This window comes from Lacerta agilis, chromosome 10 (genome assembly GCF_009819535.1).
Source record: "Lacerta agilis isolate rLacAgi1 chromosome 10, rLacAgi1.pri, whole genome shotgun sequence".
Taxonomy (NCBI): Eukaryota; Metazoa; Chordata; class Lepidosauria; order Squamata; family Lacertidae; genus Lacerta; species Lacerta agilis.
In genome coordinates, this window is record NC_046321.1 from 63,205,884 (window position 1) to 63,230,120 (window position 24,237).

The window sequence follows — 24,237 nt, forward strand, 5'->3', positions numbered from 1 at the left end:
ATGCAAGAACAACATATAACTGCAGTTTCATATACAGCACACAAACAATACATTTATTTGTGCAATTTCAAGAGCTGCAAACGACACAGACTATAGACTCCTGACAGATTCATGGCTGAGATTCTCTATTGTCTGTTGATATAAGCCAGCTATTAAATAGTGATGGTAAGCACCAGATCACTAGATCTTGTATTTAGGATACTGTAGAATCAGAGGGAAGTCCACTGGCAGGTTCTCAGCGGCAGCACATTGATTATTTGCTCAGAAGCTTTTTGCCAATAGCTGAGCTGGCAGGAACATCAGATTTTCAGTTTAAGCCTCTGAGTCTAGAGATGGGCAGGTATATAAGGTGACAGATACCATCTTCAGGCACGTTTATTGATTTCTAGACACCATTCACAAGCAACAGGTGTTAGGAAGACATACTTTAAATTTCTGTCATTTGCTCATGCTTTATTGAGTACATTTTCCGCCTTTCCCCCCATAAAGATGCTCATACTCAGTGAAGTCATTTTGAGGGAAGAGGTTTCTCCTCTGTTCTGCTTTCCCTGCATGAGGAATTTTTAATGTCTAATGTTTTACAATTGTTTATGTGCTGTAAGCCGCCCAGAGTGGCTGGGGAAACCCAGCCAGATGGGCAGGGTATAAATAATAAAATTATTTTTATTATTTATTATTCTGGAAAGTAAGTAGAGTTGTAGTACCTGGGCTATCCAGCTGTTGTTGGATTCTCTCTCCAGCATGGAGATTAATTTATTTATTTAAACAGTGTATAGGTTGCTTAACTGCAATTCAGAGGTGCCCCACCTCTGCTTTGTGGTGCAAAAAGACAGTGGCCAGGGGGAAGCAGGCCCTTCCCAACCCCATTCACGTGATCAAACATTTGGGAAGGAAGGAATAGCGCTGGGCGATGTCTGGTTCTCAACATGATGATATATCACCAGCTAAACATCGCGATATGCCGATATATCACAATGTCTGAAATAAGGATGGAGCTATTTAGAGGCATTGGCTAGCTTCATGGTTTTTCCCAAAGTGTGATTTTTGCGTAGCGCGCACACATAATGATTTGTGAAATATTGCCAGGTCAAAAATTATGAAACAAATACAGTCATACCCCTGGTTGCGAACGGGATCCTTTCTGGAGCCCCGTTCGCAACATGAGCTGCGCGCAACCTGAAGTGTCGCGTCTGCACACGTGCGCGATGTGATTTGGTGCTTCTGCGCATGCGCAAAGTGCGATTTGGCGCTCCTGCGCATATGCGAACCGCCAAACCCGGAAGTAACCCGTTCCGGTACTTCCGGGTTCGGCACCTTCGTAACCCGTGACGAACGCAACATGCAGCGTTCGTATCCAGAGGTATGACTGTATCAAGGTATGGACTTAAAGCCGGTTTGGGACAATATATTGCCCAGCCCTAACACACATCATGATTTGCAGTACCGGTATATTACCAGGTCAAAAATTATGAAACTGATACCACAATAGGAACGTCAAACCCATTTTGGATGATATATCGATATATCACCCAGCCCTAGTATGTAATGAATAACATGTACATTTGGCCACTTCTGGCTTGAACTGTGCTTTCTTAGCCAGTTCAGATACTTGGATACCAGTGTGAGGGCTCCATAAAACCCCTCATCACAGAAAAAGAATTTTTCTTTGATTTTGTTTACACTATTCCACATTCAGGAGCCAAAGTTATATTTATAGAACAGCTAGCGGCCTTTACCTATTGTTGCATTGGAATGGGGGGGGGGGTGAACTTTTATAATCAATGGTTAAAATCTCTGTAGTTTTCAAGGGCCATCTTAATTCAAAGTGGCAACAGCTGAAAACCTGTTCTTTGATCTCGGGAACCATCATGCAAAATTTTGTTATGAAATGTCCAAATGCCTGGTGAACAACCAACTTTCCAAAATCTATAATAGATTAGTATTATCTACTTAAAATGACAACCCAAAACATTCTAATTTGTATAGGTAATGTTCTTTGTAAATTATCTCTCCCAATAACATTTCACATAAATCTAGCCAAGGAGATGAAATCTTTTCTGAAGAAGAAAAGGCTGTACAGATGGAAGACGAGTAGTAGTGGGTATCACTATTCCAGCCTTCACAATATTTTATTTTATTACAAATCTGTTGTGTGGGGTGGTGGTGGAGGAGTAACTGTGTTGGAGATAGAAAAGAATGGTGCAACTGTTTAAAGCGCATCAACTTTTCTCTTTAAATTCTCCCTTCACAAATTTCTTTTCCTCTATTTCCCCCCAGAGTTTTAAGTTTATCTTTGAAATGGCACTTAGCAGGACATGGCAGATTCATTAAACTCAGCGTGACTAATAAAAGACTGCATATCTGGAAACGTACGGAAAAATAGAGGCGGATCAGCCTCTATCAGTAGCGATTGGGCAGAAGCATTGGCAGAAATAGCAGCTTAGATTGAATTCTTGCTGGCAGAACTTTGAACTGAATTTTGCAACATGTACGCTAGGAACATAAGAAGTCTGCTGCTACAAGTCAGCAGCCCATCTAATCTAGCATCCTGAACTCACTGCGGTTGACCAAATGCCTGTGAGAAGCCCGTAAGCAAGACGTGAGCACAACAGTACTCTGTCCATTTGTGACTGGTTTTTGGAGGCATACCAGTACTTCCTCTTGAAAGTGGAGGTAGAACATGTCTAATCCTCTTTTAAAGACATCCAAGATAGTGGCCATCACTGCCACCTGTAGGAGCAAGCTTCATCATTCAACTATGTACTGTGTGAATCAAGGTGGATTTGATTTAAATCAAATTGATTTAAATCATGATTTAAATCACTAGTCAGTAAGACTTGATTCCATAGTAATGTACGGAAGTGAGAGCTGGACCATCAAGAAGGCTGATCGTCGAAGAATTGATGCTTTTGAATTATGGTGCTGGAGGAGACTCTTGAGAGTCCCATGGACTGCAAGAAGATCAAACCTATCCATTCTCAAAGAAATCAGCCCTGAGTGCTCACTGGAAGGACAGATCCTGAAGTTGAGGCTCCAGTACTTTGGCCACCTCATGAGAAGAGAAGACTCCCTAGAAAAGACCCTGATGTTGGGAAAGATGGAGGGCACAAGGAGAAGGGGACGACAGAGGATGAGATGGTTGGACAGTGTTCTCGAAGCTACTAACATGAGTTTGGCCAAACTACGAGAGGCAGTGAAGGATAGGCGTGCCTGGCGTGCTCTGGTCCATGGGGTCACGAAGAGTCGGACACGACTGAACGACTGAACAACAACAAAGACTTGATTTAAATCACTAGTCAGTAAGACTTGGTTTAAATCACTAGTCAGTGAGTCTTGATTTAAATCACTTTTTTTTACAGAAAGACTCATTCTTGCTGGTATAATCTTAATATTTACAACCAGATGAAGGTTTCATTTTTGAAAGAATAAATTTTCAGAGCAGTTTTTACAGTTATATCAAAAATTTCTGATTTGGTTATACTATTAGAAATGCATAGACAGATAATTATGAAATTATTGTGAGGTTTAATAAGTTAACCGTTTATATTTGGACAACTTTTCTGCTGTACTTTATTGGAAGGAGAAAAATAATCATGAGTAACAATTGAAAATTTATTTAACTAAAAGAATAACATTATAGCATATGTATCCATGTTTGTTAACTGACGTGGTTAAACAATTTAAAAAAACAAAACAAAAACTTAAACTGAGTTTTAGCACACATGAAAAACTTAAAACAAATCCTTATTTCCTGATGAATAGCCTTTGGACTATAATGTAACATAAATAGAAAACTATCTTTAGAAAGATTTTTCCTTCAAAAGCATTTTATTTTAAAAATCTGATTTAAATTTTAAAAATCCAATTTAAATTTTTAAAAAATCCGATTTTTAAAGAATATTTTTTAAAAATAATCATTGATTTTTATCCACCCTGGTGTGAATAAGTTTTTTTCTTTTTGTCTGTTATGAGGCAAGAACTCAGGAAAATCAGCCCTTCCTTTACCTATTTCTCTGTCTATAAAATATATACTTCGTGCCATGCCCATGCGACATTTTGTACTGCAGGGTTTGAAACACTTTGGTAATGCAAACCATGGCATTATTTTATCTCTTGTTTCTGTTTACATGTCTTTATACAAGCTTCTGGTATTCCCAGCAAAAATAAAATAAAATCATTATTTGTCCCTCAATACTCTTCTTCACCACCTGCTTTCTGAAGCATCCATTGAATGAATAAGCTCTTCCCCCACAATCAGTCATCAAAACAGCAGAATAGCTTTCATTGCCCATGTCATACTAAAATTAGACCACAGCACTTAGAATTGCTTATGATTTGCTCTTAAGTCTCAGTAGTACTACCGTATATACGCGAGTATAAGTCGACCCAAATATAAGCCGAGGCACCTAATTTCCCTACAAAAATGTGGGAAAGCTTATTGACTCAAGTATAAGCCGGTTCACCTTTGCCACTGTGGTAGAGGAGGAACGGGCAGCCCAAAGCAGCCCTTTGGGCTGCTCCTTCCTCTTCCTCCTTTGCTGCTGTGGAGCTCACCCTGTCGCGGGGATTCGAACCGCCATTCTTCTGATCGGCAAGCCCTAGGGCTCTGTGGTTTAACCCACAGCGCAATGTTCCCTTGTGTTATACAGAGAAGGCTGGGATCCTGTCCTCTTTAAGCAGGAGCCAGGGAAAGTGAGCACCTGTGGGGTTTTAATACTTCCTTAACTGATAGGCTTTCTGCCTTCTGGGGTCTAAAGTTTGCATTTATGTGAGCAGTTCAGGAATGGAACAAGCTGCCTGGGGAGAGTAAAGAACCACCGTTCTTGCACACTTCTTAAGGAATGGTTGACTTGAGTATAAGCCGAGGGCAGCTTTTAAAGCACAAAAAGTGTGCTGAAAAACTAGGCTTATACTCAAGTATATATGGTAATTTGATTTTGCTATTTGTACCAGATCCTCTGATATACCGTATTTTTCCATTTATAATAAAGATACCCCCATGTATAAGACGCCCTCTGTTTTTGGAGACTCAGATTTAAGAAAATGGGGGGAATGTATCTGTGAATAAGACACCCCCTAATGTTTGACATTATTTTTTAAGGGAAAAAACCTAGTCTTATACATGGAAAAATACGGTAATTGGAATTATTTGGCACAAAGTACTGAACACATATATTGTCCCACAAGGCTTCATGGTAGTTTCCCATATAAATAGGTTTCCCAATGTTGCATTTTAAATAAATCATCATCATCATTTATTTATTTATTTTGCATAAATGATTCAAAGCATTCCCTATTTGAGGGTATCGGAGATTGATTATGACAGTTTTCAAATCTTTCCGTCAGGGAATCATTTCACATTGATGTTCCTGCCATGGGGCCCTTCTGCTTTGCGGAGAACTGTGGGATAATAATAATAATAATAATAATAATAATAATAATAATAATAATAATATTTTATTTATACCCCGCCCTTCCCCGCCAAACCGGGCTCAGGGCGGCTAACACCAATAAAATCACAACAAAAACATAAAACAGCTCATTAAAATACAGATTAAAATACAATTTAAAATTAAATCTAAACTGCAGCCTCATTTTTAAGTAGCCCACCAATCACACCAAAAGAATGAAACATCAGGGTTAAACTGAAACCAACCCAAATCTGATACACTCAGATTCCACACCAAACTCGGGTCATAGTGTTTATTACATCTCAGTTACCTACAATGGCGATGGCTGTGAAGGGGAACAAATGCTCTCCTAAAATGTTTCCTGCTTACCCCATTCACTCCCCTAGCATTCAGTCACCTCATTGTGCGAAATATATTTCTGAAACCTAGTCCACCTCTTTTCAATCTCATCATCTTGTTTACCAGTGTTATGTACAAGGTGTATCCCCAAATCCCTCCAACAGATTGTGCATTGTTAATTGACAATATTGCTTTTAATACCAGGAACCATTGCTATTTTTCTGGTTGATGGGAGCAAGATAGGTTGGTAACTTCCTGGCCTGTTGGCCAGAAGAACCATAGTTCTGTGAGAGATAGGGCTGGGCGATGTTAGGTTTTCAATATCATGATGTATCACCAGCCAAATATTGCGACCTGGCGATACATCACAATGTTAAAAGGGAGGAACGATCCCAGGCATCTTGCAGAAAGGGCTGGGAAAGACTCCTGGCTGAAACCCTGGAGAGCTATTTCCTGTCAGTCAGTCGAGGCAATGCTAAGCTCGATGGACCAGTGGGCTGACTGTATGAGGCAGTTTCTTTTGCTGCAAATTCTATTCAGAATATGTTGTCCTCTTGGCATTTTTTCACTTCCATCAAGCAGATGTGAATAACACATTGGTTCCCCATTGCTGCGCTTCCTTTTGCTTTTTGGAAAGGCTGAGAGGTTGTCCAGTTATGTTCTAAAAATTAAATTCTGTTATTTTAAGTCCGATTGCAGGTTATTCGTGGCTTTTATACAGTTAGAAACAATATTACTGCATGTAAGAATATGACTTATTAGGAGATTGATTTGATGCCCTCTGTCCTCCTGTCTTCTTATCCTAACTGTACTTGGAATATATTTCATCTAACATTCAGTGTTACATAGCTACAGATGCTTTGGCTGTCAACTAGCACTCACTCCAGAGAATTATGTCTGGATGCAGTTTGTACTTTCTGTTTTTAAATTGTTATGGCTGTACGTGGCTCAGTTTTAGGTACTGCCAAGCAGTGACCGAATAATCTTTGTGGCTCTGTATTATTTTATCATATATTAACAAACTGGTCATGGCTAGTTGTAGTGCAATCCTATACATGACTGGCCAGAAGTATGCACCACTCAATAAAATGAGACTTACTTCCAGGGCAGGGACCCAGGTGGCGCTGTGGGTTAAACCACAGGGTCTAGGGCTTGCTGATCAGAAGGTCGGTGGTTTGAATCCCTGCCACGGGGTGAGCTCCGGTTGCTCGGTCCCAGCTCCTGCCCACCTAGCAGTTTGAAAGCACGTTAAAGTGCAAGTAGATAAATAGGGACCGCTCCAGTGGGAAGGTAAATGGCGTTTCCGTGTACTGCTCTGGTTCGCCAGAAGCGGCTTTGTCATGCTGGCCACATGACCCGGAAGCTGTATGCGGACAAATGCCGGCTCCCTCGGCCTATAGAGCAAGATGAGCGCCACAACCCCAGAGTCGGACACGACTGGACCTGATGGTCAGTGGTCCCTTTACCTTTACTTCCAGGGCAGTGTGTCTAGTAAGCTTAACTAGCTTTTCTTGGAGATCCAACTGACAGCTAATGGTGATGGTAGGTATATTGTGAACAATGAATGCATCTAGTACACTTATAATGAGAGATTCCGGAGGTAGAAAATGTATCCATTGTCATCTTCTACTACTTGATTGCCTTCCGTCAGTCGTACATGTTTCTAGTAAAGCCTGTTAAAATATTAAATACTGTTTACTTTGTTTTTAAAAAAACATTTTAATGGGTTCTTTAGAGCAATTCTGTTTTAATTGCTGTTTTAATTAAACAGTACTGAACTAGGGGAAGATGGGTGGTTTTAAATAGAAATTAAATTAGAGCAACCAAAACAAATGTGTAAATTATTACTCTCTCCACTAATTGCGTCTAAGGAAATCTTAACTGGGAGGTTTTCCTGATTTTACACAAGTGTTGTATAGTACAAATCGCAAATAATGACCCCAAAGTTGCATTTTGTAAAAGTTGCAGAGTTTTGGATCCAGCCATATGTATCTTTTGTAGAAGATTGCCTGTTCAGTGCATGTGCATGGATCCATTCCCAATCTTTGTCTTGTTCCTGGAAAAAATGGTATTAGCCTTAAGCCAAACTGAAGCATTGGATTACACAGATTTTCATATTTTCTGTTTACAGATAGATGGTACGTAGGAATCTGTCTTACAGGTGTAGATAAGCCCTATGCCTTCACTTTAATGTTTATATGAATGATTTTAGGAGGAATGCCTCTGTAGTGGAGTTGAACAAATATTTCTGCTCCATAAGGACTTTGCAACCTGTAGTTTTATATAAAAGCTTTGTTGAGATGCTTAAACAAAGCATTCTTTAGATGTTTTTCAGAAGTTTGAGTGGGAACTTAGTGGGCATGGGATATTAACAATGAATAGAGACTGCTAGAATATCTAGAGTAGGGAATATTTGAAGTGGAAAATGACATGTTATGTATGACTCTAGTTTGATGAGTCCAGGCTGTACATACTCATTTTAGTTTTGTGTTATTTGATTATCTCAGGCGCCTGTTCTCTTCCTTGTTCCATTGCCCTGTCTTCCTTTTCCTTCCCATGTTTCCAAAAAGCACATGCGTTATATCTACCGGTACTTTCTCAGCTACCACCTTCTCATCTCCATTTCTTCCCTCATTATTTCCAGAATTTAATATCTGTTAGCCATCAAACAGGCATTTCTTATAGCAGTGATTTATAGGGGAGCGGGTGGCGCTGTGGTCTAAACCACTGAGCCTCTTGGGCTTGCTGATCAGAGGGTCAGCAGTTTGAATCCCTGTAACGGGGTGAGCTCCCGTTGCTCTGTCCCAGCTTCTGCCAATCTAGCCATTTGGAAGTACACCAGTGCAAGTAGGTACCGCTGTGGCGGGAAGGTAAATGGTGTTTCCATGTGCTCTGGCACTCGTCATGATGTCTGTCCTGTTGGGCCAGAAGCGGTTTAGTCATGCTGGCCACACGACCCAGAAAGCTGTCTGTAGACAAATGCTGGCTCCCTCGGCCTGAAAGGTGAGATGAGTGGCGCACCCCCATAGTTGTCTTTGACTGGACTTAACCATCCAAGGGTCCTTTACCTTTACACCTTATAGTCTCAAAGGATTTTCAGTTATGAGACAGGGTGGTGGAGAGGAGTCAGGGGTTGATAATGTCTGGTGACAAAAATGGCTACAAGGGAGAAGGTCTTCTGGGCTGCTTGTATGTGAACCACTGTCCGCAGAGAAGCTTATTTGCCACCTACATCAGCGTCTTGCTAGCAGCCAGGCAAGGATTTTAGTATTGTCTCAGTCCTTTTCACTTGTGAGGTGCTTTTGCCTCTTTTATGTATTAAATGATATGTTGCGGGTGGCATTCTTTTTGTGTTGGGTTTGGATCCTGTTTTTCAACTGCTTTTGTGTTTTTAATCTTGTTTTATATTCAGTGTATTCATATGTTGCCTAGAGAATGCCGTCTGTGAAGTCACTAATAAATATAAACAAAATGTGCCTCAACCCGCTTTATACTGAGTCAACCCATAGCTCCATCTAGCTCAGCATTTTCTGCTCAGACAGGCAATGGCTCTTCAAGGTCTTAAGAGGATTACATTAGCCCTGCTACGCCAGCTATCTTAGGTGTGCAAAACATGTTCTCCACACTGGGCATTGCAGACCTAGCCCCGAATCCTTGCTGCTGCAGCGGGTAAAGATATAGCGGATGTACCTGTCTCCTGACCTCTTTCTGACTCTTCCAATGAGTGGCTTCCTCGCTACAGCCATGGAAATGGGAAAAGATCAAATGTTACCACTTCCAGCAGTAGCCAGAATAGGGCCTTGAATTATGATCTGCTGGATCCTAATTCATTTCAATTCCCAGAGAAGAGCCTGGAGCTCCCACAGAGAAACAAAGGAAGAAAGACTATACCCTACCTTGCACCTTGGCTGGATGCAATAGTTGACCTACTAGTCTACTAGTAGTTATGGGAAACTGAATCTTTGAAATTCAAGAAGAGAAACATGTGACTCAGTCAATCACAATAGATTTCCACAAAACATTCAAGAGTACCTTATTTTTTTTTAAAGATACTTGTCTTTTTTAGTATCAGAACTTCACTGTAACCATAAAGAATGTGCACTTTATATGGAGCATGTCACAGTAAGACTGATTGGGCTCTTGTTGATCCATAGTGCCAAAGATCCCACACAAATCAAGTAGCTTTTGAGGTGGAGAGAGAGAGAAACATACTATGTCTGGTACTGTGAGAAATGATAGCTCCATGAACTTTGAAGCCCCAGTTGGCCAGGAGCGGTAATGTTTATATTTCCTTTACCCAAACTGCAACCCGCACCCAGAAGGAAGGAAGGAATTGGGGAGTAATTTTTTTAAATGATATTTATTGAACAATTTTTAAACAAAACATATAACAACAACAATGACAATAATTAAAACAAACTACATAAAAAAGAAAAAATACAAAAAAACTACAAAAATCTCTTTATCTTTAACAACCTGTATTTTTCTCACATCTTAGTCGGACTTCCTCCTGTCTCCTCCTTCTGCGTCCCTTGTAAATATCTTAAGTAACTTCCCATTTAAAATAATTCCATCCTTCTTCTAACATCAACATTTCTCTTATCTCTTATCTCTTTGGGGAGTTGCAAGTAAGAGCTACTTCCCCAGGGCTCTGTCTAGCCACCTTATTGATTTAACCCATGATTCAATGTGTCATCATCTGAGAGCAGAAGTAAATTGTGGTGCACCAGCTCAAAGACAGGCTTCAAAAACCTGAATCTTCTTCTAAGCAAGCTAAGCTGTAAAGTGTGAAGCTATTACAGTTCCAATCAGCCCTTTATTTGTGGAAAATTCCACAGCGGATAACAGATTGGAATAAGTTCAGAAATGAGTGGCTTTTATCTTATTTTAAGCCACTTTCATAATAATGGAATCGTAGTATTAGTGGTTTAGTTTGATTTTTATAGTTTCCTCTTAGGCTTCTGGTAGCCTTGACTAGGTGGCAATTTAGACAGTCTCCATAGCTTTCCTAGAGGAAATAATATATACCCTTCTTCCTGTCTCTAAAGCTCCTGCAGGGGCAGTTTGCAAGGTAGAGAGATTTGTCAAAAACACACTAGCGGGATGAAGCCCAGGGCATTGTTTAAATAAATAAAGAAGACCAAAAACTGGGCAACATTTGGGATGTTGGTTTTGTAGCCCATCATTAGTGGACATCAGCCAAAAGGTGTCATCATCATCATTCAAATTTGTATACCGCCCTATACCAGCAAATCTCAGGGCGGTTACAACATAAAATCACAATATAAAAACATAATCAACATAGAAACAAAACCCAAACCTATTACGTGCCCCCCAACACATTATAGAAGAGCATTGGGTGTCCTTGCTCTCTCATATCTCCAACAGAGACAATATACACTTTCTGAAGCAAAGGTGTTATTGAGGTGGGGAAGGGTTTGTGTACAAATCCAAAACTGCCGGGAACCCTCAGCAACAATAGCAGTCCCCCAAGTGAATGAACACTCTCATCCAGAAAGACCCAGAATTTTGGCAACCTGTTGCTAGTAAGATCTCAGAATAATGCAGTTATCTATTAGAAGCAGTACTGCTCATGGAAATGTAAGCCTGTGCACAATGGATTGTATCCAATGGTCCTTTTAGCTGAAAGCTTTTCCACTCAGGGGGCCCACTCAGCCCACATGTGGTCCTCCAGGCCTTTCTGTCTGATCCTCTGGCCACCTTTCCTTCCTTCCCACCTTCCCATGCCTCACTAGCCCTGGTTTGTACCCCTCTGAAGTGTTTTTGCCAGTGCCCCTTGATTGCCCAGATGGAGGATAGAGCGGGGCACATTGTGTGTGTTTGTGTGTGTGTGTGCAGAAACTAACATACTGCACTTGCATCCATTGATCTCTCCTGTCACTTTTGCCCTTGGCACTGATCTCTGCTGGCCAGAAGGGAATGCCACCTTTAGCCTTGGAACAGATCCTCACTTGTGCCACATCCCATTCTGTCCTTGGGGGGTGGGTCTGCTAATTGTCAGGAATAGCTTATTGGGGGGTGCGGATGGCTGCAGTTGGGGGGATTGTCAAAAATTGGATGCCCTTGCCTCACACAGGCAGAAGTGTTTCCTACCGCTAGTTCAGAACTGCAATTTAATACAATCCGTTGCTAGTAGATTATTTTTCAGTGCCATCTTTTTGTTTTTCACTTAACCCCCCACCCCTTCCACTGCAGTCTTCAAAAGTGTCATTGTGTAGAATTTGAGGCTATGACTGTGATAAGTGGAAGGACAAAGTGGCAAGGTTTTTTTTTGGGGGGGGAGGAATAGTTGCCAACTCAGAAAACTCTTTTTTGCTGCACAACCTGCTGTGTGGATGTTGGTTTTATCTCCTCTGGCTAAGCCTGTTATGTAACTACCTTTTTGAAATGTTGCTTTAAAATGTGTATAGATCATTAAGCAGCTACTCTGCTGTTGGGTTTAAAAAGCTGTTTAGTGTTAGCACATCAAGAAATTTGTAATTTTAATTACGAAAACACCTTTCCTCTAAGAGACCTAAAGTCTTGTCCCTTTCCCAGACTGCAGATTATGAATGCTGCTAACTCTAGAGTTTGCTACATCTTGCTCTAACCCAGGCTTCCTCAACCTCGGCCCTCCAGATGTTTTTGGTCTACAACTCCCATGATCCCTAGCTAGCAGGACCAGTGGTCAGGGATGATGGGAATTGTAGTCTCAAAACATCTGGAGGGCCAAGGTTGAGGAAGCCTACTTTAGCCTATAATATTCATGCATGTAAAAAGGAATGTAATGTAATGAAAATGCTGTTTTCAGCAATGTAAGATATGATAGCATGTGAGTGTTCCTTCTGACTTTTCTCTTTCAATCTAAGGGTTAGATCTGGAATCTGCTACAGATGCTTGACAGAAGGGTTGGAGAGTGAGGTTGGGTGGCTACCCATCTTTGCTTCTCCCTCCCTATTTCCCTTGTTGAGAGCATTATGATACTAATAGGTTGAAATGCACCGATTCTTTGGTGCCTGCTGGAACCTTTTGTGTAGAAGTAAGCAGTGCTATTATAGGGGATGATCTCAGGCGAGACTTTTCCATGAGGCCAACCTGTGTCATAGGAGAGTGAATGGGACCCTCAGTTCTGGGGGTGTTTCTACTCCTGAGTTTTGTTTTAATTTTTGTTTTCTTTTTCAATCTTTGGTTTTGTACTTTCATATAAATTTAGATTTCAGGTTTCTTTTCTTTTGCAGAGAATCAGAAGAGTCACTTGGTAATAAAGAATTGCACTTGGATGCATGCTACAGAATAAAATTGGATGAGTAAACCCAATATACATCCTGGGCCCATAATGTTCTGATACAGCATTTAACCCTCTTGCAATATAAGAAGGCTCCTCCTTAAAAATTTAACAAAGAACGTGAAAGCTTTTTCCAGCCTACAAGCAACTACTAAGATATCTATAAAAAGAGAGTTGCCATTGATTCCTTACACAAAACAAATGCCAAAACCAAATGTAAATTGGTTGCAAAAGATTTAGGCCAAGTTTTTGGTGCTGAAGTCTAGCCAAGCAGGAGAGGATACCATACTTTCCTATAAGTATCAAAATATTACAGTCTCAAAAGAGAGATGATTAAGTTATGGATTTACTCCTAAACAAAGATGTGCTGGGTAGAACCTGATCCATTACGTGGGTTATCGTGCACTTGTCCATGTGACACCTGTGCCCTTAGGATGTCTGAGTTGCTTCTTATTAATAGAGACTGCATCTTTATGTCACAGTGCATGGAAAACTGTCTCCAGATTCCCATTGGCAGGCAGACTCTGCAAGCATCTGTAAGGCCCATTCTAATTTCTGCCTGTGCCTGATGCTTCTATCTGTTGACCTGGGAAGCATTGCTGTGGAGCAAAAAACCTCTATGACACTTCAATGCATTGTTGCTGCATGTCTTCATACTGTGATGTTGTGCATTCAGGAATTTCTGGTGTTGAATGACTGATTCCCTGGCTATTACCAGGATGCAATGAAGACATAATTGATGGTGATACATAATTTACTTTCCTTTTCCCTAGGAAAAAACTAGTGCTAAAGAGCTTTTTGTATCAGAATGGAGAAATCAAAGGTGGCCTAGGTGAATACCATTGACCCCAAAATGAACTGCTTCCAAGTAATTTTGCTGTAAACAAACTGACTGCAGGGCAAGCCAACGTCCTCATCCTCATTATCAGCAGCCAACCTTTATACTAGCCATTGCCTTGGTAACTTTCAAATAGCTTCGATGTACAATTTCTGTTAAACAAATTACAATGAAATAAAATAATGCTGTTTTAAAAAGTATCGCAATACAACAAATTCCCCAAAAGTTCTATTATCAGTTTAAGAAGCTCCTTCCTAGGCATCCTGATCATTTCCTCTCTTTTTTTTCACCCAGTGTTTTCCTTGCAGCTAATGCAGACAGACCTGTTCTATGGGTTGCAAAAGGTGAAGATCTTATGATAAAAAACAAATGATGTCTTGGTCAGAATAGGTTGTTAATTTAGGCCGAATATTTCCCAATACGTTTTTTTTCTAGGCCCGTCATACAAGGGACATTTCAATACATATTGAATTGAACCTACCTGATTCAAATAACAAATACAGATCTGTTGGGAAACAGGAACTCATTTTTATCCGCCGTCCAACACAGAGGAAGACGTAATCTCTAAGTATAGTTAAAGTTTCTGCAGGGGAACCTTCCTAATTAAACACACCTCGCAATTGTTCTGGGAGTCGGGGGATCATGCTGACAGGCACTTAGCTTATAGGTTAAAAAAAACAAACCTGAAAATATAAATGGACTGTTTAAGCAGTTTTATTCAGACCCATACAAAGGGGACAACATCTTACAAGAAGGACAACAATGGATTTTCTTCTAAGGAAATTCTCCTTGTCAGTCTGAAATTTATCATCTGTCTGAAGTGCAGTGCAGTTTCTTTTGAGATCTTCCTTAACACATCTAAAAATAGAACAGAGCATAAAGCTAATAGGGCTGGGGAAAACCTTGGTCCTGGTGGCTATTGTACAGAATGTAAAAAAAATAAAAATAAAAATTAGAAGCCTTGTCCCTATTGCTGGGAGATTTGACAACTTCTGAAAGCCTAAGAGAATGAATGAGGCATGTATATCTCTGCTCTGGAAACCACATGGAGGTGCAAGTTAGAGCTGAATTATGTCCACAACGTAGGTGTTAGAATTGGGTAGGACTTAGGTGTGGAGTGTCAAAGGGCAAACAGTCTCAGGCTTCTTCTGAATATGACAGCAGCGGCAGAACAAGAGGTTTCTCCACAGGTACCATTGATGGGTTCATAGAAGGCTTTTAAAAGATTCTGTTGAGAGTTCCTTCACAGATACCATCTACAGTTTTGGCTTACCAGCAAAGTGAATCCTCCCAGGTACCCTCCAATCATGGCTAGAGGTTCCACACCTTCCCCAGTCAACCATGGATGGCATTTGGCAGTGTTGCTGCCATTCATCTGCATCACCAGGCAACCCTCCAAATGCATGACCAGAAAAAAAATTGCCCTTATATGTTGCTGATGTCCTCTTTTTTTTCAGGAAACTTCCCCTAAATTACTGCTAGATAACTTGGAGCTTTTAGGCCGCAAAGCCCATTGGAATAAATCTCAGGCGGTGTCTTATTGGGTGTGTTCCTTTAGGACTGAGTTTAGATAGATGGACCTTTCATTAGAACGCTGATTGTTTTAAACATTCCTGAAAATGTTTCAAGGTCAGTTAAACTGAAGCTGGATACTTTTATTTGTGCATACCAAAATAGAATTAAACAAAAGGGGGGATCTTATTACTTGCAGCTTGCAGGACAAAGTGAATGTTCTACAACAAATGTGATGCCATGCCTTATTTACGTTTTAAGGGAACTGCTTCTTTTCAACTGCCAGTACTACTTCTCAAGGATTGGCGAGGTGTTTTGGAAATTTTGAGGGGCAGCTAAAGAGGCAACACACAACCTTTAGAAGTTACCTGTTTAACAGGGTATTTTTCCTTGATTGTTTTTCTGGCCTACCTTGATACATACGTGATGGCCCAGGTTAGGCTTTAGAAGATAAGTAGTCTAAAAGGGCTCCTGGTCTAGGCAGACCTGGAGATGCAACCTCTGACACTCTTAAAGGGTGGCTGCGGCTAGGACCAGCATACTTTACAGCATCCTGAAAGCTGTACCTTCACAGTAGCGTCCACTAGGCAATACTGGAAATCCCTAATTCTGCAATTCATATTTCTCCTGAATTCCCACCTGATTTGAACCTCAAGGAGTGTGGGATTCCAAAGGTGGGAAGAAACCATCAAGGCTGAGGCTCTATGGGTTTGTCGTTATTGGTCACATTTTGCTTTAATCTCTAGCCCAGAACATCCTTCTTATTTGTTTACTGTGGTGCACCATAGGCCCTTCCTGTTTTAAAGACAGAACACCTTCAATAACCAAGGAGGAGAGGAGTGACATGCCAAGACCACAGGATGAGTTGGTGGGAGGGGGGAGCTGGTATTAGAATGCCTTTGTTTCCAGTGAAATGTTCAGTCATGGAAACCAGAACAACTATTTCAAAAGCATTAGCTGCTTTTATTGATAATGCTTTCCTGTTCTGTGAGTATCATAAAAAGTATTTTATGACGAAACGGCATTTGACGACCTAATACATAAATAATAAATCATTAACTTGCTAGCTATAATTCAAATTCTCCTTATATTTAGATGCCTGTATAAACGAAAGCTACCGGTATTATGCATTTCAATCTGGTCTTCATAATAGTGCTCACATGTGCATTTGACTCTCAGCATGCAATACAGTGGTACCTCTGGTTATGAACGCTTCAGGTTACGAGCGCCGCTAACCCAGAAGTAGCTGCTCCTGGTTGCAAACTTTGCCCCAGGATACGAATGGAAATAGTGCGCAGTGGGAAGCCTCATTAGCAAAAGCGTGCCTCAGGATAAGAACGGTTTCAGCCTAAGAACAGACCTCTGGAACAAATTAAGTTGTATCCCAATTTATTTTGCCAATCAATCTAATCCCCTGATCAGCCATACTAGAGCAGATTAGGATCAGATCAATGTGTTCACTTCTGTGGGCTCTTCTGTGGAGTGGCTCCACGTTGGAGGTTGTTGCTGTGTCTTCCACATTCGCAGGTAATTAAGCTTGTGGTGGCCATTGTAGGGTGCTGAAGTGTGGAGTTATGGGGACACAGGGTAGAGCAGAGCCCAGTCATAGACACCCTGGATCCAAAGCTGGTCCATCTCCCTGAGATGGGTGTCTCTTTTGTGCCAGCCTGGAGTTCAAACAGCAAAGTAATGTCTTGTGGCCTAGCTGGTGTGAGCAGCAGGATGGTGGCAGCTCAGTGGCTCTGTTCTGCCATGCATCACCCTGGCCCCATTTAAACAACTTGGTCTGTTCGTCACTTCAAACCGTAAGAGTATGAGATGTGTGACAATTTGATTTTGTCAGTGAGAGATGAGAAGTTGATTTCCTTGTGCTTATGAAACAAGGAGTTTGTGCCAGCAAGTTTTGTCGGAGCCCAACCTCCGTCCCCGAAGTGCAAAAGAAATGTCAGTTGTCATAGTTTAAAGCTCGCATCCATGATTTCAGTGAAAACCAGCATTCACAATGCAAGCGTAGCAGAATGCAAGATGTGCAGTGTGGAATCTAGTATGGGATACTTCAAATCATTCTGTTTTCAGTTATTTTACTTTTCTCAACTTCAGTTCATCGGAAGATTTTGCAGTGAAACCCCAAATAAACTGCAGAAAATAAACAAATCAGGTAGTTGTTAATGTTTGGTGGTGTATTGTGTTTCTATATGTGTTGGAAGCTGCCCAGAGTGGCTGGGGCAATCCAGCCAGATAGGTAGGATATAAATAATAAAATGATGATGATGTCCAACATGCAGGCAGGTGACTGCTTTGAGAACAGAATGCTGGACTAAATGGGCCCTTGGCCTGATCCAGCAGGCTTTTCTTATGTTCCCATTAGGTCTTCAGAAAGGAAGACAGAAATCTTAGATCTTTGCCGAGGAGTGTGTGGCAGAGGCTGCATGGCCAGATCAGGGGATGGGGGCAGTGATTTATAGGGTTTTGTGCCTTACATGAGGCAGAAGCCGGGGCTGGAGGAAGGGGAGTAGTATGGGCAGGAAGAGATGGAGTGGGGGGTCAGGATGTGGGGCAGGAGCCGAGGAAGGGCAGGACTTGTCAGAAGTGGAGGAGGAGGAGGCAGTGTCTGAGAAAAGTTGGGGCAGAATCCCCTCTGTCCCCCTCCCCCCATAGTCCCCCAGAATCAGGAGGGGCTTGAAGAGACAGGCACAGTGGCAACTTCTGTGTAGGAGAAGTTGCAGGTTGCTTGTGCAGGCCCTCATCAAAGGAGGCTACTTAAGTTTGGATGGAAAATTGGTTATACTGTTGCCACAACAATCCAGCTCGGATCGCAAGCCTGGCAAGGGGCTACCAGCTATGTAGTCACCAAAAGTGTGCGCGCATATTCTGTGCACCTTAGGAGCTCCCATAAGTGTGTGCTTTGTCTTTAATTCTTTATTGCACACAATTACCAGCCATTTCTCCTCCTGGGGCTGAGTGTGATCAAGACACACACACACTACTCTTCCTTTAATACTGAAAATATATGGTGATTGGTGTCTACCCCACCCCCAGTAGAAGGCATTGATTGGGAGGCAGATTATGGTTTTGTTGTGGTTGTAGAGGCACACTATCTATTTGCAGAAGGTGACACAAATTTTGAAGTTTATTCCGTCTGGTGAAGTACACAGTTTTAATATTCGGGGAAGGCACAGATGGAGTGACTAATATATTTTTAATGGCATATTATGGTGTGAAGAATATTATCCGCAGTATGAAGAAATGTAGCTGTAACATGTTTCTGCAGAGAGGTGCTACTCACTGTCTTCAGTGTAAAGGCTATTTACTCCATCTTCTATGATGCACTTCAGTGCCTTCAGAGCAACAGGCAATATTCAGTTATCATCCATTTAAGCAGTGTTGAGCAAGAGGAAATTATTTTCATGCTCCAAATGCTGGATCATAATATTTCCATCTAGAATCAGAGTGGAGAATTGGGTATGGAATTTCTCATGGTGTGTTATATTAAACTGTGGAAAGAGGTTAAGAAAGAGTTGGAGATATAGGGGAGAATGAAACCCTCTCTGTTAGGCAGAATTTCAGCCATTAAAATGAATATATTCCCCAGGATGCTGTTTTTATTCCTATCAATCCTAGTTGTAAATAATTTAAGCTGCTTCAAAGAATGGGGAAAAATTTCTCTAAATTCAGCTGGCAGGTGAAAAAGCCAATAATTAAACATAAAATTATGATAGATACAAAAGAAAGAGGAGGCTTTGCCTTGTCAGATTTGCAATTGTATTGTGAGGCAGCTTGTTTGTGTTGGTTAAAAGAATGGATTGTATTGAGCAATGCAGACATTTTAGACTTAGAAGGTCATGATTTAAAATTCGGCTGGCATGTATGTCTTTGGTATTGGAAGGCTAAAATCCATAAGAGTTTTATGAACCACGTTCTTAGGAATAATTTGTATAGAGTGGGAGAAATATAAAAATCTGCTGGAAATAAAAACACCTTTGTGGTTATCTCCCATCGAAGCAATTACAATTAAGAGAGTTCATGTGGATAGACATTGGGAACTACTGGATTTTATGGAGTGGGGGGAGGGGAACCAGACTGAAATCAATGGAAAACTTAAGGAGTCAAGTTACGGATTGGTTGCAATATCACCAGATATACAACATGTTTAAATTAGAAAGAATGGATTTCTGTACTAAAATTCACAATTTGAAAAAACTCTTACAAAATAAGGACAAACCTCTGTCTAAAATGTATTATTTTTTATTAGAATGGAAAAAGTTTACTGAATATATGGAAAATAACTGTATACAGCTGAAAACACTGGCAGCACTAAGATAAATTCAACAGATTAAGTAATTTTTGATGGATGTAAAAGTGGAAAACTGATTTGAATGGTTACAGTAAAATATGCAGGAAAGTGTGATATGTAAAATGAACCATGGAAGGAGAAGAAGGGAGGTCACTGGATATCTTAAAGTTTGTAAAATGTTTATTTTGAAATGTAAAATTGGAAACTTCATAAAAAATCATTATTATTTGTTTAAAAAAAGAATTTTCTCAAGGTACCACTCTGAATCTTTTTGCATTTATGGCCATTTATTTTTCTGGACAAAAGCAAGCCCTGGTGCATCGAAACAAAGTAAATCTTGTGGGAGCTTAGCATATGTGAATATGGAATTGTTTATTGAAGGAAACTTTTTTTTTTTTAAATGGCTCTAACAAAGAAACTTGGCATGTACAAGGTCCTAGTAACATTTACGATGATTCAGCCAAAGATAAGGATGCTGCTGCTTTTCTTTCTAGAACATTGATTGCAGTTGCGTGACAGTTTAACGTGTGTAAGACAAGGTGGTTTTTCAGTGGGATTTGCGCATGAATTACAGCAGCTGCAAGACTGCAGGTGAAGTCAACATGCATCATGATCTGCACCTGCAAGGACACTTCTGATTCATATTGCTACATGGACATTTAAATTAAAATAGTTTTCATTTCCCATATACTGGGGTGAGGAACCTTTTTCATCCACTTTGAATTTGTGTACGGTTTGCTCCTTAGCCTTTTATTCTCTCAAAGATGTCCCGCAAGACCAAGCATAGGCAAACTCGGCCCTCCAGATGTTTTGGGACTACAATTCCCCTCATCCCTGACCATTGGTCCTGTTAGCTAGAGATCATGGGAGTTGTAGTCCCAAAACATCTGGAGGGCTGAGTTTGCCTATGGATAAATTAGTGCGGCTGGTTAAAACATCCCTTCTGTGAATGGATCCAGCCCACTTTTACTGTACTACCTTTGGAACACTTACCTACAGTTCCTTTTCTTAGTGAAAAGCTAAGAAATAAGTGCACAATTTTTGCTGTTGGGATATTCACATACTGATGAGCGGCTTTTCTTCCATTCCTTGCAGAATAAACCCTGGCAAATGCATACTGATGTCAGATTCTATGCAGGCAAATGGGACAGGAAACAATACATAGCAGATTTAATGTTTTTCATTATCATTGCTGTTTGAATTTTCTAATAATATATAAAAATGCCATTGCTTTTATAGATTACCTTTCCCAAGGAGTAGATCTCTCTGGAATAGAAGTAATTGAAAACGAACTGCTTTTTATGGCAAGAGCTCGACTCGAGGTAGAAAACCAGGCTAAGCGGTTGCTGGAGCAAGGAATAGAGACTCAGGTAAAAATACATTTTGCCTTCTTTCAAAAGCAGATGAATGAAAGTTTGCTCTTTAACTATGGTGAAATGGAACAGGTCAACTCATTGAACACTTGCTGGTGAACAGGGGTTCACAAGTTCAGTTTGCTTGCATTAGTAGGACTATATTGAATGGGAACTGATTGTTATGCTTTCAGACTGGAAGCTGTGTGCTTATTGCTGCCCCTTTGCTTCTAAGAGAATGACTGACAAGGGCTGGAGCACAGAAGCTATTCTTAGCCCTGGTCTGATGTTTGGCATGTTGAGGGCTAGGGATTTTCTGTCTTTTTCCACACTAGTCTTAAATCCACAGCAATATTGGTTACTTGTTGAATGGGAAAGAATGGGGCACACATGCTTGAGTCCAACCACCCTCCTGGTCTCCCTCCTAGTAGATGATTAATGTTTTAGAGAGAACCCTTTTAGAAAGACCATCTGTTGCCTATTCAGAGTGCTGGTTTTGACCTTACGAAGCCTTAAACAGCTTAGGACCGCAATATTTCAAGGACTGCCTCTCTCCATATGAACCGATCCGGACCATGCAGTCAACATCAGAGACCTTTCTTTGTGTGCCTTCTTCATGAGAGGTCTGGAGGGTGGCAACACAAGAATAGGCCTTTTTAGCAGTGGCTCCCTGCTTGTGGAATGCTCTCCCCAGGGAGGCTTGCCTGGCACCTTCATTACATATCTTTAGGCAGCAGGCAAAAATATTTCTCTTCTCCCAGGCCCTAAGCAAATTAAACAATCTGTGGCCTTCTAAACTTTGTGTGGGGTTGTTGTTTTTGTTTATTACTATGACATTTTTGTTTGTTACTATGGCATTTTTGCATTTTTATACTGTAAACCGCCCTATGGTACTAGGATGAAGGATGAATCTTCCCTGTTGACTGCCTTGCCATGTGCTGCTGCTTTTATCATGGTGCCCATGTAAATTCACAAGAGAACATATTAGAACAGAAAACTTTTTCTGAGATTTATATTTTGCTGCTTGCTTAATTATGCTTACGTGTCAGAAAATGTCCTCTCACCCCTTGCTTTGCCTAACATCTTCCGCGATGAAGAGTTGTGGAGAGCTCAAAGGTTTTTCCACATTTTTTTGTAACTCTTCGGTTGGTCGGACTTGGCTTTGTTTTTAAAATTAAAGCTTGAAATGCAAGCTGTTGAGTACAATGCATGCAAACGGCTTTTAAAGATCCCAGATAAGGCCTTCAGATGTTCTTCTATCAAATTTGTTTAATCTACTTTATTTTTCAATAATTTTCTCTTAGTGTGTGATGTTTGCAGCTTATAAGGGATAATGATAATTGTATTTTTTATTTTTTAAAAAAACATTTTAATTGAACTTTCTAGCTATGTAAGACAGAAGTAATGTCTAATAATATTTGTTGTTGTTGTTCAGTCGTTCAGTCGTGTCCGACTCTTCGTGACCCCATGGACCAGAGCACGCCAGGCACGCCTATCCTTCACTGCCTCTCGCAGTTTGGCCAAACTCATGTTAGTAGCTTCAAGAACACTGTCCAACCATCTCATCCTCTGTCGTCCCCTTCTCCTTGTGCCCTCCATCTTTCCCAACATCAGGGTCTTTTCTAGGGAGTCTTCTCTTCTCATGAGGTGGCCAAAGTACTGGAGCCTCAACTTCAGGATCTGTCCTTCTAGTGAGTACTCAGGGCTGATTTCTTTGAGAATGGATAGGTTTGATCTTCTTGCAGTCCACGGGACTCTCAAGAGTCTCCTCCAGCACCATAATTCAAAAGCATCAATTCTACGGCGATCAGCCTTCTTGATGGTCCAGCTCTCACTTCCGTACATTACTACTGGGAAAACCATAGCTTTAACTATACGGACCTTTGTCGGCAAGGTGATGTCTTTGCTTTTTAAGATGCTGTCTAGGTTTGTCATTGCTTTTCTCCCAAGAAGCAGGCGTCTTCTGATTTCGTGACTGCTGTCACCATCTGCAGTGATCATGGAACCCAAGAAAGTGAAATCTCTCACTGCCTCCATTTCTTCCCCTTCTATTTGCCAGGAGGTGATGGGACCAGTGGCCATGATCTTAGTTTTTTTGATGTTGAGCTTCAGACCATATTTTGCGCTCTCCTCTTTCACCCTCATTAAAAGGCTCTTTAATTCTTCCTCACTTTCTGCCATCAAGGTTGTATCATCAGCATATCTGAGGTTGTTGATATTTTTTCCGGCAATCTTAATTCCGGTTGGGGATTCATCCAGTCCAGCCTTTCGCATGATGTATTCTGCATATAAGTTAAATAAGCAGGGAGACAATATGCAGCCTTGTCGTACTCCTTTCCCAATTTTGAACCAATCAGTTGTTCCATATCCAGTTCTAACTGTAGCTTCTTGTCCCACATAGAGATTTCTCAGGAGGCAAATGAGGTGATCCGGCACTCCCATTTCTTTAAGAACTTGCCATAGTTTGCTGTGGTCGACACAGTCAAATGCTTTTGCATAATCAATGAAGCAGAAGTAGATGTTTTTCTGGAACTCTCTGGCTTTCTCCATAATCCAGCGCATGTTTGCAATTTGGTCTCTGGTTCCTCTGCCCCTTCGAAATCCAGCTTGCACTTCTGGGAGTTCTCGGTCCACATACTGCTTAAGCCTGCCTTGTAGAATTTTAAGCATAACCTTGCTAGCGTGTGAAATGAGTGCAATTGTGCGGTAGTTGGAGCATTCTTTGGCACTGCCCTTCTTTGGGATTGGGATGTAGACTGATCTTCTCCAATCCTCTGGCCACTGCTGAGTTTTCCAAACTTGCTGGCATATTGAGTGCAGCACCTTAACAGCATCCTCTTTTAAAATTTTAAATAGTTCAGCTGGAATATCATCACTTCCACTGGCCTTGTTGTTAGCAAGGCTTTCTAAGGCCCATTTGACTTCACTCTCCAGGATGTCTGGCTCAAGGTCAGCAACCACATTTCCTGGGGTGTATGAGACCTCCATATCTTTCTGGTATAATTCCTCTGTGTATTCTTGCCACCTCTTCTTGATGTCTTCTGCTTCTGTTAGGTCCTTTCCACTTTTGTCCTTAATTGTGTTAATCTTTGTACGAAATGTTCCTTTCATATCTCCAATTTTCTTGAATAAATCTCTGGTTTTTCCCATTCTGTTATTTTCCTCTATTTCTTTGCATTGCTCGTTTAGAAAGGCCCTCTTGTCTC

General features: G+C 40.9%; 1 protein-coding gene across 3 annotated transcripts in view; it reads left to right on the top strand.

Moving 5' to 3' along the window:
* The window catches only part of COG5 (component of oligomeric golgi complex 5), a 151,280-nt gene that overhangs the window by 45,488 nt on the left and 81,555 nt on the right, over positions 1-24,237 (top strand). For all 3 annotated transcript variants that reach the window (XM_033161710.1, XM_033161712.1, XM_033161713.1), the window contains exon 7: positions 20,919-21,049. In XM_033161710.1, coding sequence (XP_033017601.1) covers positions 20,919-21,049 — 131 coding nt within the window. The remainder of the gene's footprint in view (positions 1-20,918; positions 21,050-24,237) is intronic.